Consider the following 20,979-nt stretch of genomic DNA (forward strand, 5'->3'; position numbering starts at 1 on the left):
GGGATCCCAAAGAGCGGCTCATCCCAAAGAGCAGCTCATCCCAAAGGGCAGCTCATCCCAAAGGGCTGGGATCCCAGGAACACCCCCTGCACAGGGACATGGGGACAGGCCGAGGCTCCTCAGCCCATTTCTGGGATACAGGCACTGCTTAAGGGCAGGAAGAAACAGGCAGCAGGCAGCAGTGATGTCACACAGCGATGATGTCACACAGCAATGATGTCACACAGCGACGATGTCACACAATGACCCTGCCGGTTTCAGGAGGGAGCCAGGCTTTGGGATCTCTCCAAGGATAATCACACAGACATTACTCCCGTTATTCACCACTCTGTGCCCGTCACAGACGCAGCAGTGCCAGCAGCTACTGGGCCTCTCCTCCTCCCTCTGCAGACAGTGACAGTGCACTGACCCCGGGCACTGCCAGCACCCTGGGACAGCAGCAGTGGCACTGGGCACTGCCACTCCCACAGCAGAGCATGGAGGGACCAGGGGACACCTGGGACCAGCGATCCTGTAGCACACACATGGCCTGACTCCCCTCCCTCCTGGTGGCTTTGCTGCGATCCCTGGAGCCTGCCTGGCTTCCCTGGGCTGCCACTGATCAGCAGGCACAGCCCTGAGCTGCCAGGCCTCCCAAACTCCAAGGCAAAGGCACCTTCCCAAACCAGCATGGGATGGGGCACCGAGTCTACGTGGAACATCAGGAATGTGTCCCACTGCCAGAGCTGCTACCCAGCTCTGGAGCTGCAAGGACCTGGCAGATTGCTCTGGACTCTCACAAGTGTCTGGGATGTTTTTATGGAACTGCAAGGACCTGGCAGATTGCTCTGGACTCTCACAAGTGTCTGGGATGTTTTTATGGAACTGCAAGGACCTGGCAGATTGCTCTGGACTCTCACAAGTGTCTGGGATGTTTTTATGGAACTGCAAGGACCTGGCAGATTGCTCTGGACTCTCACAAGTGTGTGGGACATTTTTATCTCCCAGGATAAATGGGATATCCAGCAGGAGCAGCTACCAGGAGAGCTCCAGGCCTGAGCTCTGCTCCCAGGATTGCCCCTGTGCCCATGGGAAAGGCCCTGTCCTCACCCAGGCTTGGGAGATGGCCATTGCTGCTCCCTGCCAAGGAGCAGGTGGGGAGCAGCTCCCACCCAGAGATCTGGGGTTACTTAATCACCATACCCTTATCTCACTGGAATGATGGATTGTTAATAATCCTGCTTCACACAGGCAGGTCGTGTAACTGCTACTCAGGGTTTGGGCTGAGGAAGCAGTGGCTGAGACAGGCTCCAGAGGGGTTTGTCCAACCACAAAGCTTGGGAAGCTGCAGGGGACAAAGCGTGGCAGTGCCCAGGTGTCAGCACAGCCAGGGGAGGGCTGTACACAGAGCTGTGCGTTTACCAGCTCCATGGAAGCTGGAGTTGGGAGCAAGGAGGGGATTGCGCCAGGCTCCCTGCTCCACCCGCCGTGTGTCATCTCCTCCTGTGCCAGGGGAGGGAGGGTGCTCCCTCCGTGCCGTGCCTGGCACTGCCACGCTGTGCCCAGCACCGGAAGAGGTGAGGCAGGGCACACCCAGCCCGCAGGGCACCCCCTGCCTGTATTTACATGCTCCAAGGGCCATTCTTGCAAGTTCTTGCTCCCATTCTTGGCCTGAGTGTGTTGGGAACGGGGTGGGAGGACAGAGGGATGCAGCAGGCCCCGGGCAGGCTGATCCCACGTTGGCACCACTTCAGGTGTGTCTGAGCTTCCCTCCTGGGTCAGTCTGCTGCTCGTGAGAGGTGCTGGTGGTGCTTTTGCAGAGGAGGCACTGACACTCCCAGGCTCTGCACTGTCACAGTGTCACAGGACTGCAGCCGACAGCCCCCGTGCGAAAAAGGTGACGTTCCTGTCCTGGATCTTGTACTGGTAGACCTGCACCAGATCCTGCTCCGCCGCCTGCCGCAAGGACAATCTCTTGATTATCTTAATCTGCAAAGGAAAGGAACAGCAACATTGTCCCTCTGGCTGCCCAGAGCAGCCCTTTCCCCAGTGCCTCTGGCTGGCCTGCAGGGAAGGGGGAGCACTGATAAATAACCCATCAGCAGCTGCCTGTCCCTGTGCCTTTGGTGGCAGCCCCTGAGGAGGGATCACACAAGTGTCAGCACCCTCCCAGCCCTGCAGAGATCACCACAGGCCAGGCTCACATGCACCATTTGGGGAAACTTCCCAGCAAAGTTTCCCCTCAACCCGCGGTGGGAGAAGCCTGCACTGCAGCTGCTATACAAACCCTGGAGAGCTTGCAGAGGTGGGGAGTCCCAGATGGAGGATGGCCCTGAACATCCCCGCAGCAGCAGTGACAGCTGGGTGCTCCAGGGGATCACTCCTTAACCACACTGCAGCCTGGGCTGTCTCCCACAGCCCCTGCAGTGCTGGAGGTGGCAGGGACACGTGCCACCCGTCCATGCTGTGCTGTGCCTCACCTGCCCGTGCACATCCTTGCAGAAGCCGGTGGCCAGCCCCTCTGCCCACAGGATGAGGTCGCTGTGATGGCACAGGGAGTTCACAACCAGCTCGTTCTCCTCATCCTCCGAATCCTCGTTGCTGTGAACCAGCACCACGATGTTCCCCTGGAACAGGAGCAGCAGGCAGGGATGAGCCTCCAGCTGGGAAGAATCCTTTAGGGGAAGGATGGGAGGGTGCCAACAGGAGTTTTCACAAACACCCCACCTGAGCTCCAGCTTGGTCTGAATTGCACTGGGAAAATAACCAGCAGCTGCTGATGGAGAGGCTGGATAGGGCCCAGCCAGAATCCCCCAAACCCTGGCTGATCCCCAGGGTGGGCAGCAGAGCAGGGTGAGACCCCCTCTGCCCCACCCAGGTGAGACCCCCCTGCAGAGCTGCCTCCAGTCTGGGCACAAACCAGAGGTGTCCCTGCCCACAGCACACGTGATCTTTACTGTGCCTTCCAACACAGGCCATTCTGTGACATGCAAACACTGAGGAGCTCACTGTACATTGTGTACACACACATATATGTAAGGTGCAATCTAAAAATACCTCCAGCCTCTGTGAGGAGACAGTGGCTCAACCAGTCTGTCAGGCTGGGCAGATGGCACTGACTGAATTCAGAGCAGGTAAATAAAGAGGTGGCCAAAGGGCTGCAGCAATGCTCACACCCTCACAGCTCTGACAGGGAGCAAACACCTCCCCAACACAGCGACTCTATTAACATCCATCTCAAGAGACTCTGCCTCAGCTCATGCAAGTCACCAGTGACTGAAAATAACACGAATTCTCAATCAATTAAAATGTACTTTAAGGCTTCAGAACACCTCAGACAGAAATAGCAAAGTGTTAGCGTGGTTTATCTTCTTTTTTAGCTCTTTGGAGGTAAATACTCTCTGCAAGCAGATCATCCCCTGTCAGCACACAGAGCCCAACAGCCTGTGCTGTGTGAAGTGCAGGGTGACAGCACCCAACACCACTGGCTCACTCCTCACCCCGGCAGGGAAGTGCCCAGGGAGGGGACGCTGCCTGTCATGGCAGGGCCTGGATGTGACTGTGAGCACTTCTGGCTGTGGCTCTCTCAGGAGTCCCCACATCGCTGGGAGATCTCTGGAGATCATCACCCCACCGTGGGGACCAGCCACACTGGAGGGTGGTGGGAACAGGGGCTGGTGTGTCCCCAGAGGGGCCCTTCATTTCTGTCCCCTGTGAGACCCGTTTCCACCCCTGCCCTCCCACACAGGGGTGTGAGTCAGGATCTTTGGAGAGCCAGGAGCTCCAAAAACCACCATTTTACACCTCAAATCCCTGTTCATACATCAGAGACACACAGAACCCTTCTCTGGGCAGCATCTCCCAGGAGTCCAGCTGAGCAGGAGCCTGCACAGGTACTCAGGGACCCACACAACTCCCAGGAGTGGCCCCAGAGCAATGATCTGAACTCCCTGGACAGCCAGAGCCTTTCAAAAACCTCAGCATGGTGAGATGGAAAGAGCAAACGAAGGCAGGCTTTGCTCTGGAGGCTCTGTGCACAGGCAGGGCCCAGGGGGAGCAGTACCTTCAGCTGGCAGCACACCCACACACGGCAGTAGTGGATGAAGTCCAGCACGGCCACCGGGGTGGCCCCCAGGCTCAGCAGGACACTGAGGTCATCCACCAGCAGCACGGGGCCTTTCCAGGAATCGCCACCAGCGGCGCTCAGGGACGCCCGGACAAAGTCAAAGAGGGCCCGCAGCTCGCAGGAGCTCCCGCTGGAAGACAGGACAAAGTCAAACAGGAATCACAGGAGCTCCCCCTGGAAGAGAGGACAAAGTAAAACAGGAATCACAGGAGCTCCCCCTGGAAGGCAGGACAAAGTCAAACAGGGCTCACAGGAGCTCCCCCTGGAAGGCAGGACAAAGTCAAACAGGAATCACAGGAGCTCCCCCTGGAAGAGAGGACAAAGTCAAACAGGGCTCACAGGAGCTTCCCCTGGAAGAGAGGACAAAGTAAAACAGGAATCACAGGAGCTCCCCCTGGAAGACAGGACAAAGTCAAACAGGGCTCACAGGAGCTCCCCCTGGAAGGCAGGACAAAGTCAAACAGGGCTCACAGGAGCTCCCCCTGGAAGGCAGGACAAAGTCAAACAGGGCTCACAGGAGCTCCCCCTGGAAGAGAGGACAAAGTCAAACAGGGCTCACAGGAGCTCCCCCTGGAAGAGAGGACAAAGTCAAACAGGGCTCACAGGAGCTCCCCCTGGAAGAGAGGACAAAGTCAAACAGGGCTCACAGGAGCTCCCCCTGGAAGAGAGGACAAAATCAAACAGGAATCACAGGAGCTCCCCCTGGAAGACAGGACAAAGTCAAACAGGGCTCCCAGGAGCTCCCCCTGGAAGGCAGGAACCAGTGTCAGGGCTTGGCACTGCGTGTCCCCTCCTCACCCACTGACCCAGAGTGGGCATCGCCAGCCTGTCCCCCTGCTGTGACACCTCCTCACTGCCCTTCAGCCCCTGCTCCTCTACACCTGCGTGTGGTGAAACCCTCCTGCCCTGCTCCAGGGATTGTGGAATGGTTTGGGTGGGAGGGAAACTCAAAGGCCATCCAGTGCCACCTCTCTGCCATGGCATGGACACCTTCCACTATGCCAGGCTGCTCCAAGCCCAGTCCAACACGGCTGGGGAAGTGTTTGGCCTCTGCTGAGCTTCCCAGGGAACATGGAGAAAGTGATATGAGAATAAACCCAAAAGCCAGCGTGGATAAAGCAGCACTGCTCTCTGGGATAAGAATAAAACTCAAATTAATGAAAGAAGGGAATAAAACCACTTGGCTGGGGTTTCATTTGACACAAACCTGTGGAATGCTGAAATAAATGTTGTTCTAGACCTGTGACATGCTTAGCAATGAGGATGGGGGTGAAGTTCCCCTAAAATTCTGGGAAGAGGGACAGGATGCCCCCCTGAGCAGCAGTGAGGGACAGACCAGGACACTTAGGGGGATGTGCACAATGCTGGTGTTTCCCTTCACTTGGTGTCCAGCTGAGTCCTGTGGCCCTGGAGGGGAGTGCAAAGGGCAGCAGGAGCCAGTCCTGGACCTTGGGTGGCAGCAGATGTGAGGGGGAACACTCCATGCTAGGCTCACCTCAGGAACTGCAGAGGACTGGGCTGTCCTGGCTGCTCCTTCTCCCCAAACAGGAGGTCCAGGCAGGACTGGAGGCCCTCCAGGAAGACAAGCTGTCCCCGCTCCTTGGCAGCTGCCAGACTGACTCCCTTGGGAGAGGAAAACATTAGGGTTAGAGTGAACCCTTATGGAAAATGGTGCACACAGAGCCACGTGGGTCAACTGCCAAATTTTCATTCTCATTTGAATCGAATCTTATCTAAATGTGCTGATACAGTCAGCGTTTCAGGGATAAAATGAGCACTTCTGTTACATCACTGGGGGCATATTCACTCTTCTGTACTTTGCCAGGAGATAACAAAAACACACTGTGATTTGGGGGCCCAAACCTCCTGGAATTCCTTCTGGGAAGCCAGCTTGGTGTGCAGAGGCAGGGAGAGAATGACCCAGGCTTCTCCAAGAGGCTGCTTTGAGCAATTCCTTCACCTCCCTCCCTGGGAGGTGAAAGCTTTTGTGTTCCACTATCTCCAGATCTGGCTGTGGCAATGAGGGCTCCTGGCACAGCCCACGCAGCCAAGCCTGGCACGGCCTGGATGCGGAGAGCGCCGTGGGCTTGGCATCCCCACTTGCACAACACCTGCAGAGAGCAGCCAGGGCTCCCACGGGAAGCAGCCCTGACTCCTCTTGGAGGAGGAGGAGGAGCACGACAAAGCCTGGGCTGAACTCAGACTCAGACTCAGCTGGCTCACAGCCCTGCCTGGTGGGGAGGCCAATCCAGAGCTGGGAACGTCCAGCTCCAAGGGAGACCTCCCACAGCTGCAGCAGACATGGAGAACACTCCAGCTGGAGCTCACAGAACTCTAGAAAGGTTTGGGTTGGAGGGATGTTTGAAGGTCATCCAGTTCCACCCCTCTGCAAGGACACCTCCCACTGGACTAGGTTGCTCCAAGGGCTGTCAGGGGCAGAAGGAGCTGGGAAAGGGGCTCAGCCTGGACAAGAGGAGGCTCTTCTTGCTCTCCACAGTTTATTCTCAAAAAGGGTGGTCAGGCATTGGAAGGGGCTGCCCAGGGCAGTGGAGCAGTCACCATCCCTGGGGGGATTTACAGGACTTGTGGATGTGGAATTGGGTTAGTGCTGGGGGTGCTGGGGGACAGGGGGATGCAATGATCCTTGAGGGCTTTCCAGCCTCAGTGATTCCATGATCATGTGCAGTACAATTATTTCCTGGAGGACTGGACTAGGTGACCTTTTCAGGTATCTTCCAACCCAAACTACTGCATAATTATCTTCCCAGGCTCAATTTTGCAACACTATCACTTTGTAACACGGATATTAAGAATAATCTGAGGCCTGACTGAACTCCCATCTGCTGGCATCTGCTCCCTGCTTTAAATGGCAGGTGCCTGGACTCCCAGCCCTGGGAATCCTGCTGCCTGAGGAGAATGCTTCCTCTGTTTTCCTTCTACTCAGCTGGGAAGGAACGTATGCCTGAATGCTCACCCCCCTTCAGACCCCCTCCAAGGCAATCGATCTTTTTGGGCACTACCCCTCAGTAACAGCTTCAGAAATAGCAGCATTATTGTGCAATTCTGAGCACACACGATGGAAAACTTCCTAGCCAAGGACAGAACCACCTCTATGTGGCAGGTGAGGAGCAGGGAACAGCCAGCAAATAAATACCTGCCATGCCACAAAGAAGGGCTGGGCTGCACAGCAGCCTCACAAACCTCGATCCCTCAGGGATTTCTGCAGCCCATAGGACTGGGAACTTGCTGAGATGCTGTGCCTAAATTCACTATTAATATCAATAATTCAGCAACTGATTCTACCTTTGCTTCAGCCATTTCTTCCTGCACACACAAACTCTCTGTACCTCAGATCTGCTAGAAAAGTGTCCCCCCCTTCAGAAAGAAACTCAGTGCTGTGACACTGCCTGGGTGACAGAGAAGGGCCACAGCAGCCAGGACAGGGTGACTGTGTGTCACACCAAGAATTCAGCCCCCTCAGTGCCATGCCAGGGACCCAGCAAGTCCAGCTTCGTTTTCCAGCAGGGGAACAGGTCCCAGAGAGACCCGAATCACCCACTGCAGTCACCTGCCACAGCAAACCTCTGCTGTCTCCTGCTGGCAGCCCACCCAGCGTGACCTCTGGAAGCAGCACAGGACACATCAGACAGCTTGGAGAAGTGGGATAAGTGCTCAAAACGGCCAGTGGCACCACCCTGAGTGCACAGACAGGACTGATATCCCCAGAGCAGAGCCACGGAGTGCCCAGCACCCAAACAGCCTGAAAGCTTTCACTGCGAGCCAGCATCCCGCTCCATTACCCTGGAGCACATTATCTCTGGCACATTATCTCTGGCACTGTCAGCCATCGACCCAGCCCAGGAATGCTCCTGCAGCAGCAGCCCGGCTGCTCCTGTCCCTCGGGGGAGTGGTGCCCCCCGGGCTGCCAGCAGTGGCAGCCCCTCAAAGCAGAGCTGCTGCTCACTGCTGGCCATTCCATACAGAAAAGCAAAAGACGGGAGGGACAGAAGGAATGCAGAGTGCAAAGCAGGGGGGTGAGCTCATCAGCAAACACAGCTGTGGGACAAAGTGTGGCCATCAGCGATCAGGCCACACCACGTCCTCCAAGCTGTGAGCTCGGAGATGGGCATCAAATGGGGACAAATCTGGTTTTCCTGTAAAACAAAACAAACTTTGTACAAGTGAGGGTGGGAACACCAAGCTGGCAGGGTGCCCTGCTGCTGCTTGTCCTGATATAGCCCTGCATGTTCTCTGCAAGGTCAGGGCCAATAACACTGCCACTGCCTTAAAACCAAGTGTGGGTCCTTGGGGAAAGAGGACACAGGCACAAAAAAAGCCAGGGAAGGTTTCTCCTGCGAGTAAAGATAGATCCCTGCGTTTAGCTAACACCACGTAAGGAAGTGGTTTGGGACTTGTAACACCTGGCACACTGGGAAAGCAGCAAGTTCCTGGAAGCACCACTGCAGCTGTGTATAAATACTCACTTTATCACCACACACCAGTGCTACAAGTGTCACTGTACAGTCCACCCCGACTCCAGGAGCCTCCTCCTGGGGCTGGGATCACCCTGCTCCCAACAGAAACTGGGGCACGGCTCAGTTCTGAAGCTCTTCCAAGGGCAGGCTTTCCGAAGAGCATAATCACAGCTGCAGAATCACTGAGGCTGGGAAAGTCCCCTGAGCCCATCCAGCCCAGCCATTCCCCCAGCACTGCCAGGGCCACCACCACCACCCATGTCCCCAGGTGCCACATCCACAGGGCTTTTAAATCTCTTCACCAGTGGGGACTCCAGCACTGCCCTGGGGGGCTATGCCAGGGCTGGATAGCCTTTTTGGGGAAGGAATTTTCCCAATATCCAACCTAAACCTTCCCTGGCAACCCCTGAGGTCCTTTTCCCTGGGAGCAGAGCCTGAGCCCACCCGGCTGTCCCCTCCTGGCAGGAGCTGTGCAGAGCCACAAGGTCCCCCCTGATCCCCCTTTTCTCCAGGCTGAGCCCCTTCCCAGCTCCCTCAGCCCCTCCTGGGGCTCCATTCCCTTCCCAGCTCCATTCCCTGGACACGCTCTGTCCTGTACCTGGGGTCTCTAACACTGCCCCCAGGACTGGAGTTTTCCCTCAGCAGTGCCAGCACCGGGGATGGGCACTGCCCTGGGCCTGTGGCACACCATTTCTGCTCTCCAGTAAATATCTACAGCAGCGAGTTCTTAACCAAATTTGAGTGAATTTGAGTGAAACTACCCAGCCAAGAACCACCTTTCCTGAGCCTGACGTGTTCATCTCTGCAAAGAAGGATTAAAGCAAGGAGAAGATGTGATGGAAACTTGGATATAAATAACTGACGTTGCGACCTCCAGCTCCTCAGAGCTCGTGAGGAATTCACAGCAAGGACCACAGGGGCACCTATGAAGCTGCAAGGCATGAGTGACTCAGAGCTGAAAGCAGCTCAGCGCTTCTCTGAGCTGTGCTTATCACCTCCTTTGTGGCAGCCACCTTTTGTTCGTGTATCAGACAGCAAATCGCCCCCATTTGCATCGCACGTGTGCTCCAGCTAATCCTCCTGTTCTCTCCCTCCCCAGCTCCCAGCCAGGGAGATGTCAGCAGCTCCCATTAAGTGCACATCGGGAAATCTCGGCATTGGGAAACACCCTGACTTGAGGAACAGGCAAGGATCCCGTATTTAACAGCTGGATTTCCTCCCCACAGCGGCTGCTGTGCCCCATTTCCTGCCCCACTCTGCAAGCTCCCTGCACGGTTTCCTCCCCTCTGCACCACAAAGGCCAGGACAGCTCTGTGCTCGTGCTTTGCTCAGGCAGGAGGATGGCTCTGCAGGGGAATCGCTCCTTGAGTTACAGCCCCGTGGGGGAACGCCGTGCTTGCTGTGCACCCCGCGCCGCTGATCTCCTTTCAAAGGTAAAACCGAGCAGTAAATAAAATACAGTGGTTTAGCAGGACGATGTTTACAGTGGGGAATACAATACCTGGTTCCTCAGCACCTGGGACTCTATCAGCAGCAGGGCTGCTGGGATTCACAGCAGAACCAGCGGGAGGAGCAGGGCAAGCCCTCATCCCCTCAGCCCTGGAAGGTCACCTGCACTTCCCACCTGCAGCATTTCACCTTGGAGTGCTGCACAAAGAGCTGAGTGAAGCACTTTGGAGCTCAGACAATATGCTGACACGCAGAATTACCCTGCCTGCTTTGCCTCTGTTTCCTCATTTCAGAGCACACATAATCCCTGTCCAACTCAGCATGGGAAGCAAATCCCTAGGAATTTACCTGTGGCTCCTGACAGAGCTCGAAGGGATGGCTCAGCCCAGAGGCCAAGCGAGGCACACAGGTGTCCTTGTGCCACAGCCCTCCATCCCAACAGGAACCAGAGGACAGGGACAAAGTCACCTCAGGAGCTCCTGCAGGGGTGCAGGGCTCCTGGCACCACTGACACCACAGCATTTTCCTCTCCAGGGGATTAAGGAACCTCCATCTACCAGTCTGTGCCTGTCTGGGGAACGCTGATCCCAGCTAACACTTCTAAGCACAAAGCAAGCAGCTGTTCAGCTCTGGCAGGGCAGAGCCCATGGGACACCTTGCAGCCAGGTTTCTGCCCAAAAGTGCTCTTTATCCCCATCACAGAGCACCAGTCCTGACTGCCCCCATCAGACCTGGAAACATTTGCTCACACACAGTTCCTATTCCCCCTTCCCATTCCTTCCCACCCAGAAACTACCTGGATCCATAACAATGAGCCTATGCCAAGAGACTCACCAGTTTCTGTGCCACGATGCTGTAGTGGCTGAAGGACTGGAGCAGGGCCACAAAGCAAACCTTGCAGCCAGCTGGGGAGGGACAAAAGCACACATTAGCAGTTCCACTTTGCAGCTGACATTACCAAAGCTCATAAATCACAGCGGCCAGGCCACAGATCTGTCTGGAAGGACCTTGAAGTGATGCAGGTCTAGACAAACCCTCCTTTGCTTTCATTTTTCACCCTTCCAGAGGATACCCACATTAGTGAGTATGTTAGTTTAAAAAGAGAGGGAAAGAAGGAAAAAGATGACTTTAAAAAGTGTAAGGCCACTTTTCTGCCTCATGCTAGGCCAGCCTGGGACCTCCTGACCCTGTTTGCTGGTGTGACAGTGAGGAGGCCAAGGGCCAGCTGTGACACTGAACTACTGAGACCACACATGCCAAAAATTCCCATTTTGGCTCTCACAGGGCAAGTGACCTTGACTGGAAAAACACAGAACAGAGAATTGTGTCAGACACCTAAATAAAAAGTGATTTTGGAACACAGTTTGGGTATGAACATAATCAGTGTTTGTTGGACATGGATTTCAGTAGAACAAGTCAATGGCCCCAGATGAACCTTCAGCTCTCCCAAAGGTTTTGGGCACCAAGTGGACAACAAGGGGGTGCTGCAAACAGGGAATAACTGCACCCAGGTCCTGGGCTGGAGAGGGGCAGGTGACAGCCAGCTCACCTGTCCTGAGACACAGTAACAACCCACAGGGCTGCCCACCCACCAGGGGTGGAAGGCTTTTCCCAGGGCACTCTGTGGGGCAGCACCAATCCCCAGGGCACTGCTGCTCTGGGGCAGCACCAATCCCCAGGGCACTGCTGTCCAATCCCCAGGGCACTGCTGCTCTGGGGCAGGACATCAGCAGAGCCCGAGGCAGTGTCTGGCAGCTCTCTCTGAACCATTCCCACTGTTACCAACCCACTTTCCATGGGATTTCCTTCAGTTTCCCTCTGTTCCACTAAGTACAAAACATTTCAAAGCAGGGTGAAGCCCCAGCTGAGGCAGTGGCAGCTCTGGGGGCACAGTGTCCTCGTGCCATGCCCTGCCCAGCCCCCTGAGCTCCCTTTCAGGTGTGACAGTACCAGAGCTGCTGGGCTGGTGGCTGTGCCAGCAGAAGGCTGGAGGAGTCCCCGAGTCCAGCGCCTGCTCTGCAGGGGCCAGGAGGTTACTCACAGGAGAAACTGCTCCCAGAAAAGTAATTAGAGGTCTTGCCAGGCTCTGTTTGTTTCTTGACTCACTCTGAGCTTATCTGTTGTTAATTGGTCCTGATATGTGTAATTACATCATAAAAATGAAAGCGGTGAGAGAATTGCAGTGAACACCTCCCTGTCAGAGCCTGTGTGATTTACAACCATTGCCACAATCCATGATGAAACAAGGTGCAGAATTATGGGATGTACCCAAGGATACAGAGGAGTCCCAAGAACAAGTCAGGACTAGGAGCCATAAATGCTACCCCCAAAGCTTTGTGTTCATGTGAGGATAACCCAGACTCTGCAGAACTGCCCTCTGCTCATGGAGCAGCCCTGAGGGAACCTCAGGGAGGGCTGCTGCTGACCCACCTCTGAGGTAGAAGGAGAGGAAGTGGTGCACCAGGAAGCTGCCATCTGTCCGGCTGTCTCGCAGCAGGGTGAATTTACCCTGGCAAAGAAGAAGCACAATAACAGAGTAAGGTGAGGGCACAAACTGCTCTTGGTAGACAAGATGTTGGCTCAAGCTGCAGGAATTCTGCAGGTGCTACTCAGAGGAAGTGGACAAGCAGAGCTGCAGCCGCCTGTCTACAAAGGGAAGCCAACATTTCCTCTGGACAGAGCCCACGGGGAGGCATCTGAACCACAGCATTGCTGAGGCTGGAAAAGCCCCGTGAGCCCATCACGTCCAGCCATTAGCCCAGCACTGCCACGCTCACCACTGAACCATGTCCCACATGCCCAGCATCACCACCAGCTAAAAACCCTCGTGCTCAGCTGAGAGCCCAGCTGGACCCCCACGTCTGTGCCCAGCAGGTGCCACCCCCTCCCCTGGCAACCACAGACGTGCAGCACGGGGCTCCCAGTGCCACCACAGCCAGAGCCTCTGGTGCTGGACACCATCAGGGGGTTCTGGGCACTTTCCAGCTCCCAGCTTTGGCCCCTCTCCTCCAATTCACTGGCATCTTTCTTCTCCACCTGGCAGGGGAACAACAGCCACTCACTCACTCCATTGCCAGCCCATTCCCCCCTGCCACAGCCAGCACTGCCAGTGTGTTCCAAATGTCAGCACCCTGGAGCTGCTGTTGCTCCTGTGCCCAAACAGCCCTCCCTGTCCAGGTTTACTCCCAGTGTGCCACCTTTGGGGTAGAAAACCTTATCACCAAAATTCTGTAGTGCACAAAACTCTCAGCACAAGGTATAAACCTTGTTTTGATCAGGCAGGAAATTAATTCTGTTCATTAGTGCACACTCATTATCAGCCGCAGCCTCATCAAGGTGTTTGTTGCCATTAAAATCTCAGTCAGGATGTTTCTTTAATCAATACAAATCATAGATGAGCTGCTTGGAAACACAAAGAACTTATCAAAGTGGGAGGTTTTTCTGCTCCCAGGAACAGAAGAAGCCTTTCACAGCAACAAGCCATCTCCACAGAGGCAATTCCCAAGCCATCCATCAGAACAAACTCCCCGGTGCCGAGAGCCCAAAGCGGAGCGAATGGAACAGCAAATATTGAACATGACTGCAGGGAATGCAGAGCAGAGCCCAGGGCAGGGAAGCTGCCCTCCCTCAGCCAGAGTGAGAGCTCTTCCCCCAAAAGGGTTATGCCTCAAAGGCCACTGCAGTGACAGGGACACCGCCCTCCGTGGATGAGCCTGGAGGAGATCTGTGCTCAAACAGCACAAACCAGACATTCAGGGGTTTGTCTTTGCAACTCCACCCCTGCAGCTCCCCTCTTCCCCACCAGAGCCGCGGGCAGAGCAGGCCGAGTGCTCCCTGTGCTCAAACAGCACAAACCAGACATTCAGGGGTTTGTCTTTGCAACTCCACCCCTGCAGCTCCCTCTTCCCCACCAGAGCCACGGGCAGAGCAGGCCGAGTGCTCCCTGTGCCCTCCCTGCCAGGCTGTGCTGCACACAGCATCATTCCAAAGGGAAAGCCTTCCTGCAGCACGCTCTCCATGAACCCCAGCCCGCTCTGTCCACGCTCTGCCCTCACACAACACCTGCGGGCTGAGGCAGAAGGTGCAGCTACTTGTCAGGAAGTGCCGAAATCCTCGGCGGGCAGCAGTGGGTGTCACAAGCCCACGGTGCCACAGCAGGCACACCCACAGCGGCAGCAGCTCCCTGCACGCAGCAGCCCTGCGGGCACGGCTCCTGTCAGCTCGGAGCTGTGGAAATCAGCAGCGGGAAGGTGGGGCCTGCAGAGGGCTGACACTGTCACACGGCAGGACCCAGCACACCGCAGGGACTGGCTGGGCAGGGATCGCTGACGCTGAGGGGACCTGCACACACACACTCATCACTTACCAGCAGAGAAAAGCAGATGTAACACCCTGAGTGCTGCAGGAAGCCATTCCCCACTGCAGCACTGGGAACGCCACCCTGCTGTGAGAGCCGGACAGAGCGGAACCGCAGCGTGTGGTGGGATGGGATGGGATGGGAAACTCAACCCAAGGGAATTCCTCACTCAGACCCAGCTCCTGCCCCGGCTGCCAAGTCCCAACCCAGAGGCCAAATCTTGTGTTTTTGCTCTGTGGGATTTCCTGCTCACATCAAGGTGAGCCCCTGCCTCAGAACCAAGCTCATGGATGCCTGCATTCCCGCTCATCCCACAGCTCCACACCACACACACCTCAGAGCACAGACTCCACCAAGCTCCCCTCCCTCAGTGCTTCACGTGAGTTAAAACCCAGCACCAACCCCAGGGCTCTGGGACTTTGCACAGCCACACTGTCCTTTACTCCACCCGGCCCCAGCCAACACCTCCAGCAGATCTGCCCTGAGCCCCAGGGGCACCATCCCAAATTCCCCTCAGTACTGTCCCCCCAGCCAGCCTGACAAGGAAGGGCCTCAGAAGTAACTTCCAGATCAAGGAGAAACCTCCCCTATTCCCATCACAAGCTGGTAGTAGGGCAAAGGGGGAAACTCACACTTATAAAATAAATTATCACCCCAAACCTGCTTTTATTATCTAAGCTCGTAACCTTCAGGAAAAACATGGAGTAACATGCAGCACGCGGGTAATTTATTAATAATTACTGATGACACCGAGCTGGTGGTGTGGTCACACGCCAGGGGAAGGGATGGGGCATCCAGAGGGACCTGGAGATGCTGATGGAGTCCATGGGAGCCTCACAAGGCTCAGCAAGGCCAAGTGCAAGGTGTTGCACCGGGGTCAGGACAACCCCAGAACCAGCAAAGTCTGGGGGACGGATGGACACACGGACAGAAATTATGAGCTGCTCCAGGCTGGAGAGCTGGGAATGTTCATCTGGAGAGGAGAAGCTCCAGGGAGAGCTCAGAGCCCCTGGCAGTACCTGGAGGGGCTCCAGGAGGGCTGGAGAGGGACTGGGGACAAGGATGGAGGGACAGGACACAGGGAATGGCTCCCACTGCCACAGGGCAGGGATGGATGGGAGACTGGGAATTAGGAATTGTTCCTGTGAGGATGCTGAGGCCCTAGAATAGAATCCCCAGAGCAGCTGTGGCTGCCCCTGCACGCCTGAAGTGTCCCAGGAGGCGGAACGGAGCACCCGGGACAGGGGAAGGTGTCCCTGCACAGGACAGGAGCTGGGACTGGATGGGCTCCGAGGCTGCTTCCAGCCCAAACCGCTCTGGGACTCCATGACTGACATTTTACCTGCACAGCTCTCACAGACAGCGAGGGTGTTTGGCTCCTGCGTGGCTTCATTAACACAAAACCTCCCTGGAAAAGCTACATTAATTCACTTAGTGCCCTAAATGACAAATATCTCTAGACCAGCTCGCCGGCCCGGAGCAGTGCCCGCCAGCGGGTTTAACGCCCAGTTCTGTGTTTATTCCCCTCACGGGAGCACGGACACCCCGCGGGACCAGAGCTCGGCCGCTTCTCAGCGGCGGATGCTGGAGCCAGAGCCGTGAGGGGCGGCGGGCAGCGGGACCGGGAGGTGGAGGGGCCGAAAGCGGCTCCGCTCTGGGACCGGCCGCAGCCTCCGTCTGCGGGGGCCGTGCCCCTCCCGGCGTGCCCCGCCGCTCCCGGCGGCCCCGGCCCGTCCCTCCCGCCCTCTCTCAGCGCCCTCTCACCGCGTCCGGGCGCTCCGGGGAGGCCCCGAGCAGCTCGTTCAGCTCCGCGAACATGGCGGGCGGCGCTGAGGGGCCGCGCCGCGCGGGAAGCGCCGCGGCACCGCGCATGCGCCGGGCGGGGGCGCCCCCTGCTGGCGGGGTGGGGCCGCAGCCGCCATTGCCGCCCCCCGCGGGCGCGGGCAATTAGCGGGGCTGGCGCTAATTAACGGGGCTGGGCGCTAATTAACGGGGCTGGGCGCTAATTAACGGGGCTGCATCGGCAATTAGCGGGGCTGGGCCCGTGTCCTACCGTCCGTGAAAGCGGCTGGATCCTCACCCGTGTGGTTAATTAAAGTGCTAAATGGGACTGGATCCTCATCCCGTCATTAATTCATGGGGCTGGATCCTTATCCCATCATAATTAATAGGGCTGGAGCCACATCCCATCATTAATTCATGGGGCTGGATCCTTATCCCATCATAATTAATAGGGCTGGAGCCACATCCCAGAGTTAGTTCATGGCACTGGATCCTCATCCGGTCATAATTAATGGGACTGGATCCCCATCCCGTCATTAATTCATGGGGCTGCCTCCTCATCCCGTTGTTAATTAGTGGTGCTGGATCCCCATCCCATCATTAATTCCTGGAGCTGGATTCCCATCCCATCATTAATTCATGGGGCTGGATCCCCATCCCATCATTAATTAATAGGGCTGGATCCCCATCCTGTTGTTAATTAATGGGGCTGGATCCCCATCCCATCATTAATTAACGTGGCTGGATCCCCATCCCATCATTAATTCCTGGAGCTGGATTCCCATCCCATCATTAATTCATGGGGCTGGATCCCCATCCCGTCATTAATTAATAGGGCTGGATCCCCATCCTGTTGTTAATTAATGGGGCCGGATCCCCACCCCATTGTTAATTCATGGGGCTGTCTCCCCACCCCATTGTTAATTAATGGGGCCGGATCCCCATCCCGTTGTTAATTAACGGGGCTGGATCCCCATCCCATCATTAATTAACGTGGCTGGATCCCCATCCCATCATTAATTAACGTGGCTGGATCCCCACCCCGTTGTCCCCAGGGCTCCCCGGCTCTGGTCTGTCCCCAGCTGCCTTGGTGGCACTGCCACCCCTGACCCCGGTCACAGGGTGCCACCTGCCCCTTTCCAGCCCCCTGTGTGCGGGTTCAATCCATCTGGGACGCTTTGGGACACAGGGGATTTGTGGGGGTCTGTTGCTCTCTCCCAGTTTCCTGTTCCAGCACATTTGGGAAGTGCTGAGCACGCTGAAAATCATCTGCAGGAACAGCAAGTTACAGCCCACAACCACCAAAACCCACCTTCTTTGGTGCCATTGATTGCCTCCGAGCCCAAAACTGAGTTTTTTGGTACTTAATTCACCTTTCCCTCTGCTCCAGCAAAGCTTCTGTAACCTTTTGTCATGAGTTTCATCATGGGAGCAGGGACTGCCCTGCTGGGAGATGTGCTGGGGCTGGAGAGAGGGTTTAGGAGCCAGGGATGTGCCAGGGGAATGGAGAGAGGGTTTAGGAGCCAGGGATGTGCCAAGGGGAATGGAGAGAGGGTTTAGGAGCCAGGGATGTGCCAGGGGAATGGAGAGAGGATTCAGGAGCCAGGGATGTGCCAGGGGGCTGGAGAGAGGATTGTGGAGCCAGGGATGTGCCAGGGGGCTGGAGAGAGGATTCAGGAACCAGGGATGTGCCAGGGGGCTGGAGAGAGGATTCTGGAGCCCGGGATGTGCCAGGGGGGCTGGAGGGATGACTCTGCAGCCCGGGATGTGCCAGGGGGCTGGAGGCCGGGACGCTGCCCTGTGGGCATTAGGGGGCATCCCGCGGTGGGATCCGGGCACGGAAGGAGGGGCTGCAGCCCCGGAGCATCGCTGCCGGCAGGGTTTGGCCGCGGCACCGCGGCCGTTCTGCTGCCCCCATTCCCCATGTCTGGCACTCCCCATCCTGCTCTCCAGCCCGGCCCGGGGTCTCTGGCGAGCCCTGCCTCTCCTGCCCCCTTTGGTGCCTCCCCTCCTGCAGAAGCTGCGGCTCGAAGCTTCTTTTAGGAGCCCTTTAGGATCGCTTTGCTTTTGTGCCCGCAGCCTTGCAGGGCGCTGGAGCCCGCTCGGAGCCGGGCAGCAGCCCGAATTCCTCCCGGGACAGCCTGGCCCCGTCCTGGCTCGGGAGCACGGGGCTTGTGAGAGCCCGTTCTGCCGGCCCGGGGGTCACCGGGCCCGGGCAGCGCCTGGGGTGTCCCGGGGGGTGTCCCGGGGGTGTCATTGCAAGTGTCCCCGCAGGAGGAGCCAAAGGGGATCCAGGGGTGTCCACGCCGCTTCCAGTGAAGCCCTGGGGCAGAGCAGCGCGTGAAAAGCAATTCATGCCCAAAGGTGGGGAAAAACCCACTGCAGAACAGATAAAACCAATGAATCCTGCAGTGTTTGGGTGATTCCCAAGAGCCTGGCAGGGAAGGGGAGCTGAACCCACCAGGATTCACGGTGTGAGTGTGTGGGAAATGATTTTTTTAGGGAGAAAACACCTTGATTTACCTCCTGTGATTGCTGCTTTCTGCTGAGCTATCCAGGGTGGATTTTAGTGCACAAATCCCACTCCCCCCTGGCAAAAGGAGGGATTTCTCCTCCCGGGACACCTCGGCTGTTGCTGACACAATGCCGAGCGCTCTGCAGTCATAAAGGATGGCCAGAGCTGTGGGGCCGGCGAGGGTTAAGGGAGCAGATGTTGGAGAGAGTCAATGGCCAGGGAAGAAAAGAATGGGACACGTTCGGGATAAATCCCACCTCCCTAGTGCCCGCCCTGGCGCGGCAAAGAGCAGCTGGGAGGAATAATGGATGAGCTGAACCAGGTGCTGCATTTCTCTGCAGAAAATGAGTTTGAAAAGGGCTGCTGAGGCAGGCGAGAGCTCCCTCCCTGTGCCTCCAGCCCTCCTGCCTTCCCACAGCCCTTCCCTCCAGGAAAAAGCAGGGCAAACCTGTCTCTTTTGGACCTTCCCCTCTCCTTTGTCCGGGCAGGGTTGGGAAAGCGCTGCGGGTGAAAGCAAATCCTGCAGGTATTCACAAACCTGTGCTCTGTCATTCTGCTGCACATCGCGGGATAGCTCGGGTTGGCTGCAGGGGCAAAGGATGGGACAAGGAAAATAAACACGGATTTAGATCCTGAGGGCACGGTGAAATGGCTGGGACACCTCAGCTGCCCTTAAAAGACTCCAACAAAACCACGGAGCAGCATCAGTTCCTGCCTCCCTCCTTTCCTTTCCCTTTCTACTGTTTGCCTGAGGCCAAATCTTCAGGATGGAGTTACTCTCACCTCGGGGTGTTCCTCATGCTGGAAGATTTCACGGGAGACTGATACAACTGGAAAATACAAGAAAAATAGAGGAAATTGATGTTTATTTTTCCCCATTTCAAATCTCTCTTTTTTCCTTGCTTGTATCCGCATAAACAAAAGTATCTCCGGTGAAAGGAGCAGCTGTGAAAAATGCTGGCAAAAATGGTGAGGGCTGAGCCTATAAACCCGCTCTGCACGCTCGGGCAGAGGGAGGGAAGGGCTGGGCTGACATTTTGATGGAAGCCAAGCAGGATCACCGAGCATGAGGCCGGAGGCACCCGAGAGGTCGCTGGCATGAAGCAGCACCTGCCGCCAGCAAAATCCGCTCAGCTCCAGCCCCCCCGGCAGATGTTTGTCCAGAAAGCCGGGCAGCCACGGCTCCACATGCTCCTCCCAGCCCCCTCATTCCCCCTCCACACCCCGTGTCACCCGGGCTTCCTTGGCTGGCTTTATCCGTGCTGCTTTTGCTGATGGCTGCTGGCAGTGGAGAACAACCCACTGCCTTCCTGAAGCAGGGGAAAGACAGAAAAACAAACCGGTTTGGACGGAGTTTTCAGCTCACCTTTAAAATTCACTTCACCATTTCGAAGCCAAGCACCACTGGCTCTCCAGGGGGGATCTCCAGGCCTTTCCACAGGAGAATCCCTGGGAAATGAGCTGAATCCAGCAGCAAAGCTGTCCCAGCATGGGTTCCTCTGCTGTCTGGGCAGTGAGCAGAGTGGGATTGAGGATGGCTGAGAGCCAAGGGGGATCAGACCAGCAGGGAAATCACTGTCCCCTCTCCCAGAGCCAAGCTGGGCTCCCTAAAGCCCCCTGCCAGCTCCTCTGTGCCTCCTCATCCCTCCCTCTCCTTGCCTCTTTGGCCACCTGTTTCCTCATTCTGCCCCATCCTGCTTTTCCCCTCTGGCCATGCTTTGCAGCACTTCCATCTCCCCCTCCCTGCTCCTTTTTCCTGCCCTCTCCTCTTCCCACTGGTCCCAGTACAGCACTCAGCAGCCTGAGGACAACAGGCACCTTCAGAGATCCCTTCTCCCCCACACCTGGATCACCATGCTCAGCTGGAGTCTGGAAGCTGCAAAATGATCTCAGCATTTTCTCCCAAATCCTTCCTGAAATCTCCTCTTTTCCAGCAGAACCCCACCAAGTCTGAGTGGTGCTGTCTGCCGTGGCAGCCAGTGTTGTCTCACTGCCTCCCCGTGCTCCTCAGCCCACCACATTGTCCCATCTGCTGTCTCTTGCCTCGTGGGAAATTCTCAGCTCTGACACCAGAGCTGCAGTTTCACGCTGCATTTTTGCAGCTCCCGGCAAAAGGTGATGGAGACTCCTGGGTGCTCCTGCAGGGTGGCTGCAATTCCTTTAATAAATGCAAATTGCACACACAGACTGAACCACTGAGTGCTGGAGTGGGTTGGGTGGGAAGGACCTTAAAGTTCATCCCATTCCAGGGACACCTGCCACTATCCCAGGCTGCTCCAAGCCCTGCTCAGCCTGG

At 56.6% G+C, this 20,979-nt stretch overlaps 1 protein-coding gene and 1 long non-coding RNA gene across 6 annotated transcripts; both read right to left on the reverse strand.

The window, feature by feature from the left end:
* Window positions 1-182: 182 nt before the first annotated feature.
* Window positions 183-16,267, reverse strand: ELP6 (elongator acetyltransferase complex subunit 6). Of its 5 annotated transcripts, XR_010358700.1 has the most exons (8): window positions 16,151-16,261; window positions 12,460-12,538; window positions 10,864-10,934; window positions 5,601-5,728; window positions 4,043-4,235; window positions 2,460-2,606; window positions 875-1,968; window positions 183-754 (listed from the first exon to the last, which is right to left on the reverse strand). XR_010358700.1 is itself a non-coding variant. In XM_064413279.1 (7 exons), the coding sequence occupies exons 1-7, from the start codon at window positions 16,256-16,258 to the stop codon at window positions 1,840-1,842; spliced, it is 855 nt and encodes a 284-aa protein (XP_064269349.1). In that variant the 5' UTR covers window positions 16,259-16,261; the 3' UTR covers window positions 183-1,839. The 5 variants fall into 5 exon arrangements, 4 of the variants coding, with proteins under 4 accessions (XP_064269349.1, XP_064269463.1, XP_064269616.1 ...); XM_064413279.1 differs by having other exon boundaries at window positions 183-1,968; XM_064413393.1 differs by lacking the exon at window positions 16,151-16,261 and adding an exon at window positions 15,729-16,071 and having other exon boundaries at window positions 183-1,968.
* Window positions 16,268-19,136: 2,869 nt separating this feature from the next.
* On the reverse strand, window positions 19,137-20,318 carry LOC135297148 (uncharacterized). The gene is made up of 3 exons (XR_010359216.1): window positions 20,050-20,318; window positions 19,467-19,513; window positions 19,137-19,267 (listed from the first exon to the last, which is right to left on the reverse strand). It is a non-coding gene; the product is annotated as an uncharacterized LOC135297148 (long non-coding RNA).
* Between the last annotated feature and the right edge of the window lie 661 nt (window positions 20,319-20,979).

The sequence above is a fragment of the Passer domesticus genome, chromosome 1 (genome assembly GCF_036417665.1).
Source record: "Passer domesticus isolate bPasDom1 chromosome 1, bPasDom1.hap1, whole genome shotgun sequence".
Classification (NCBI taxonomy): Eukaryota; Metazoa; Chordata; class Aves; order Passeriformes; family Passeridae; genus Passer; species Passer domesticus.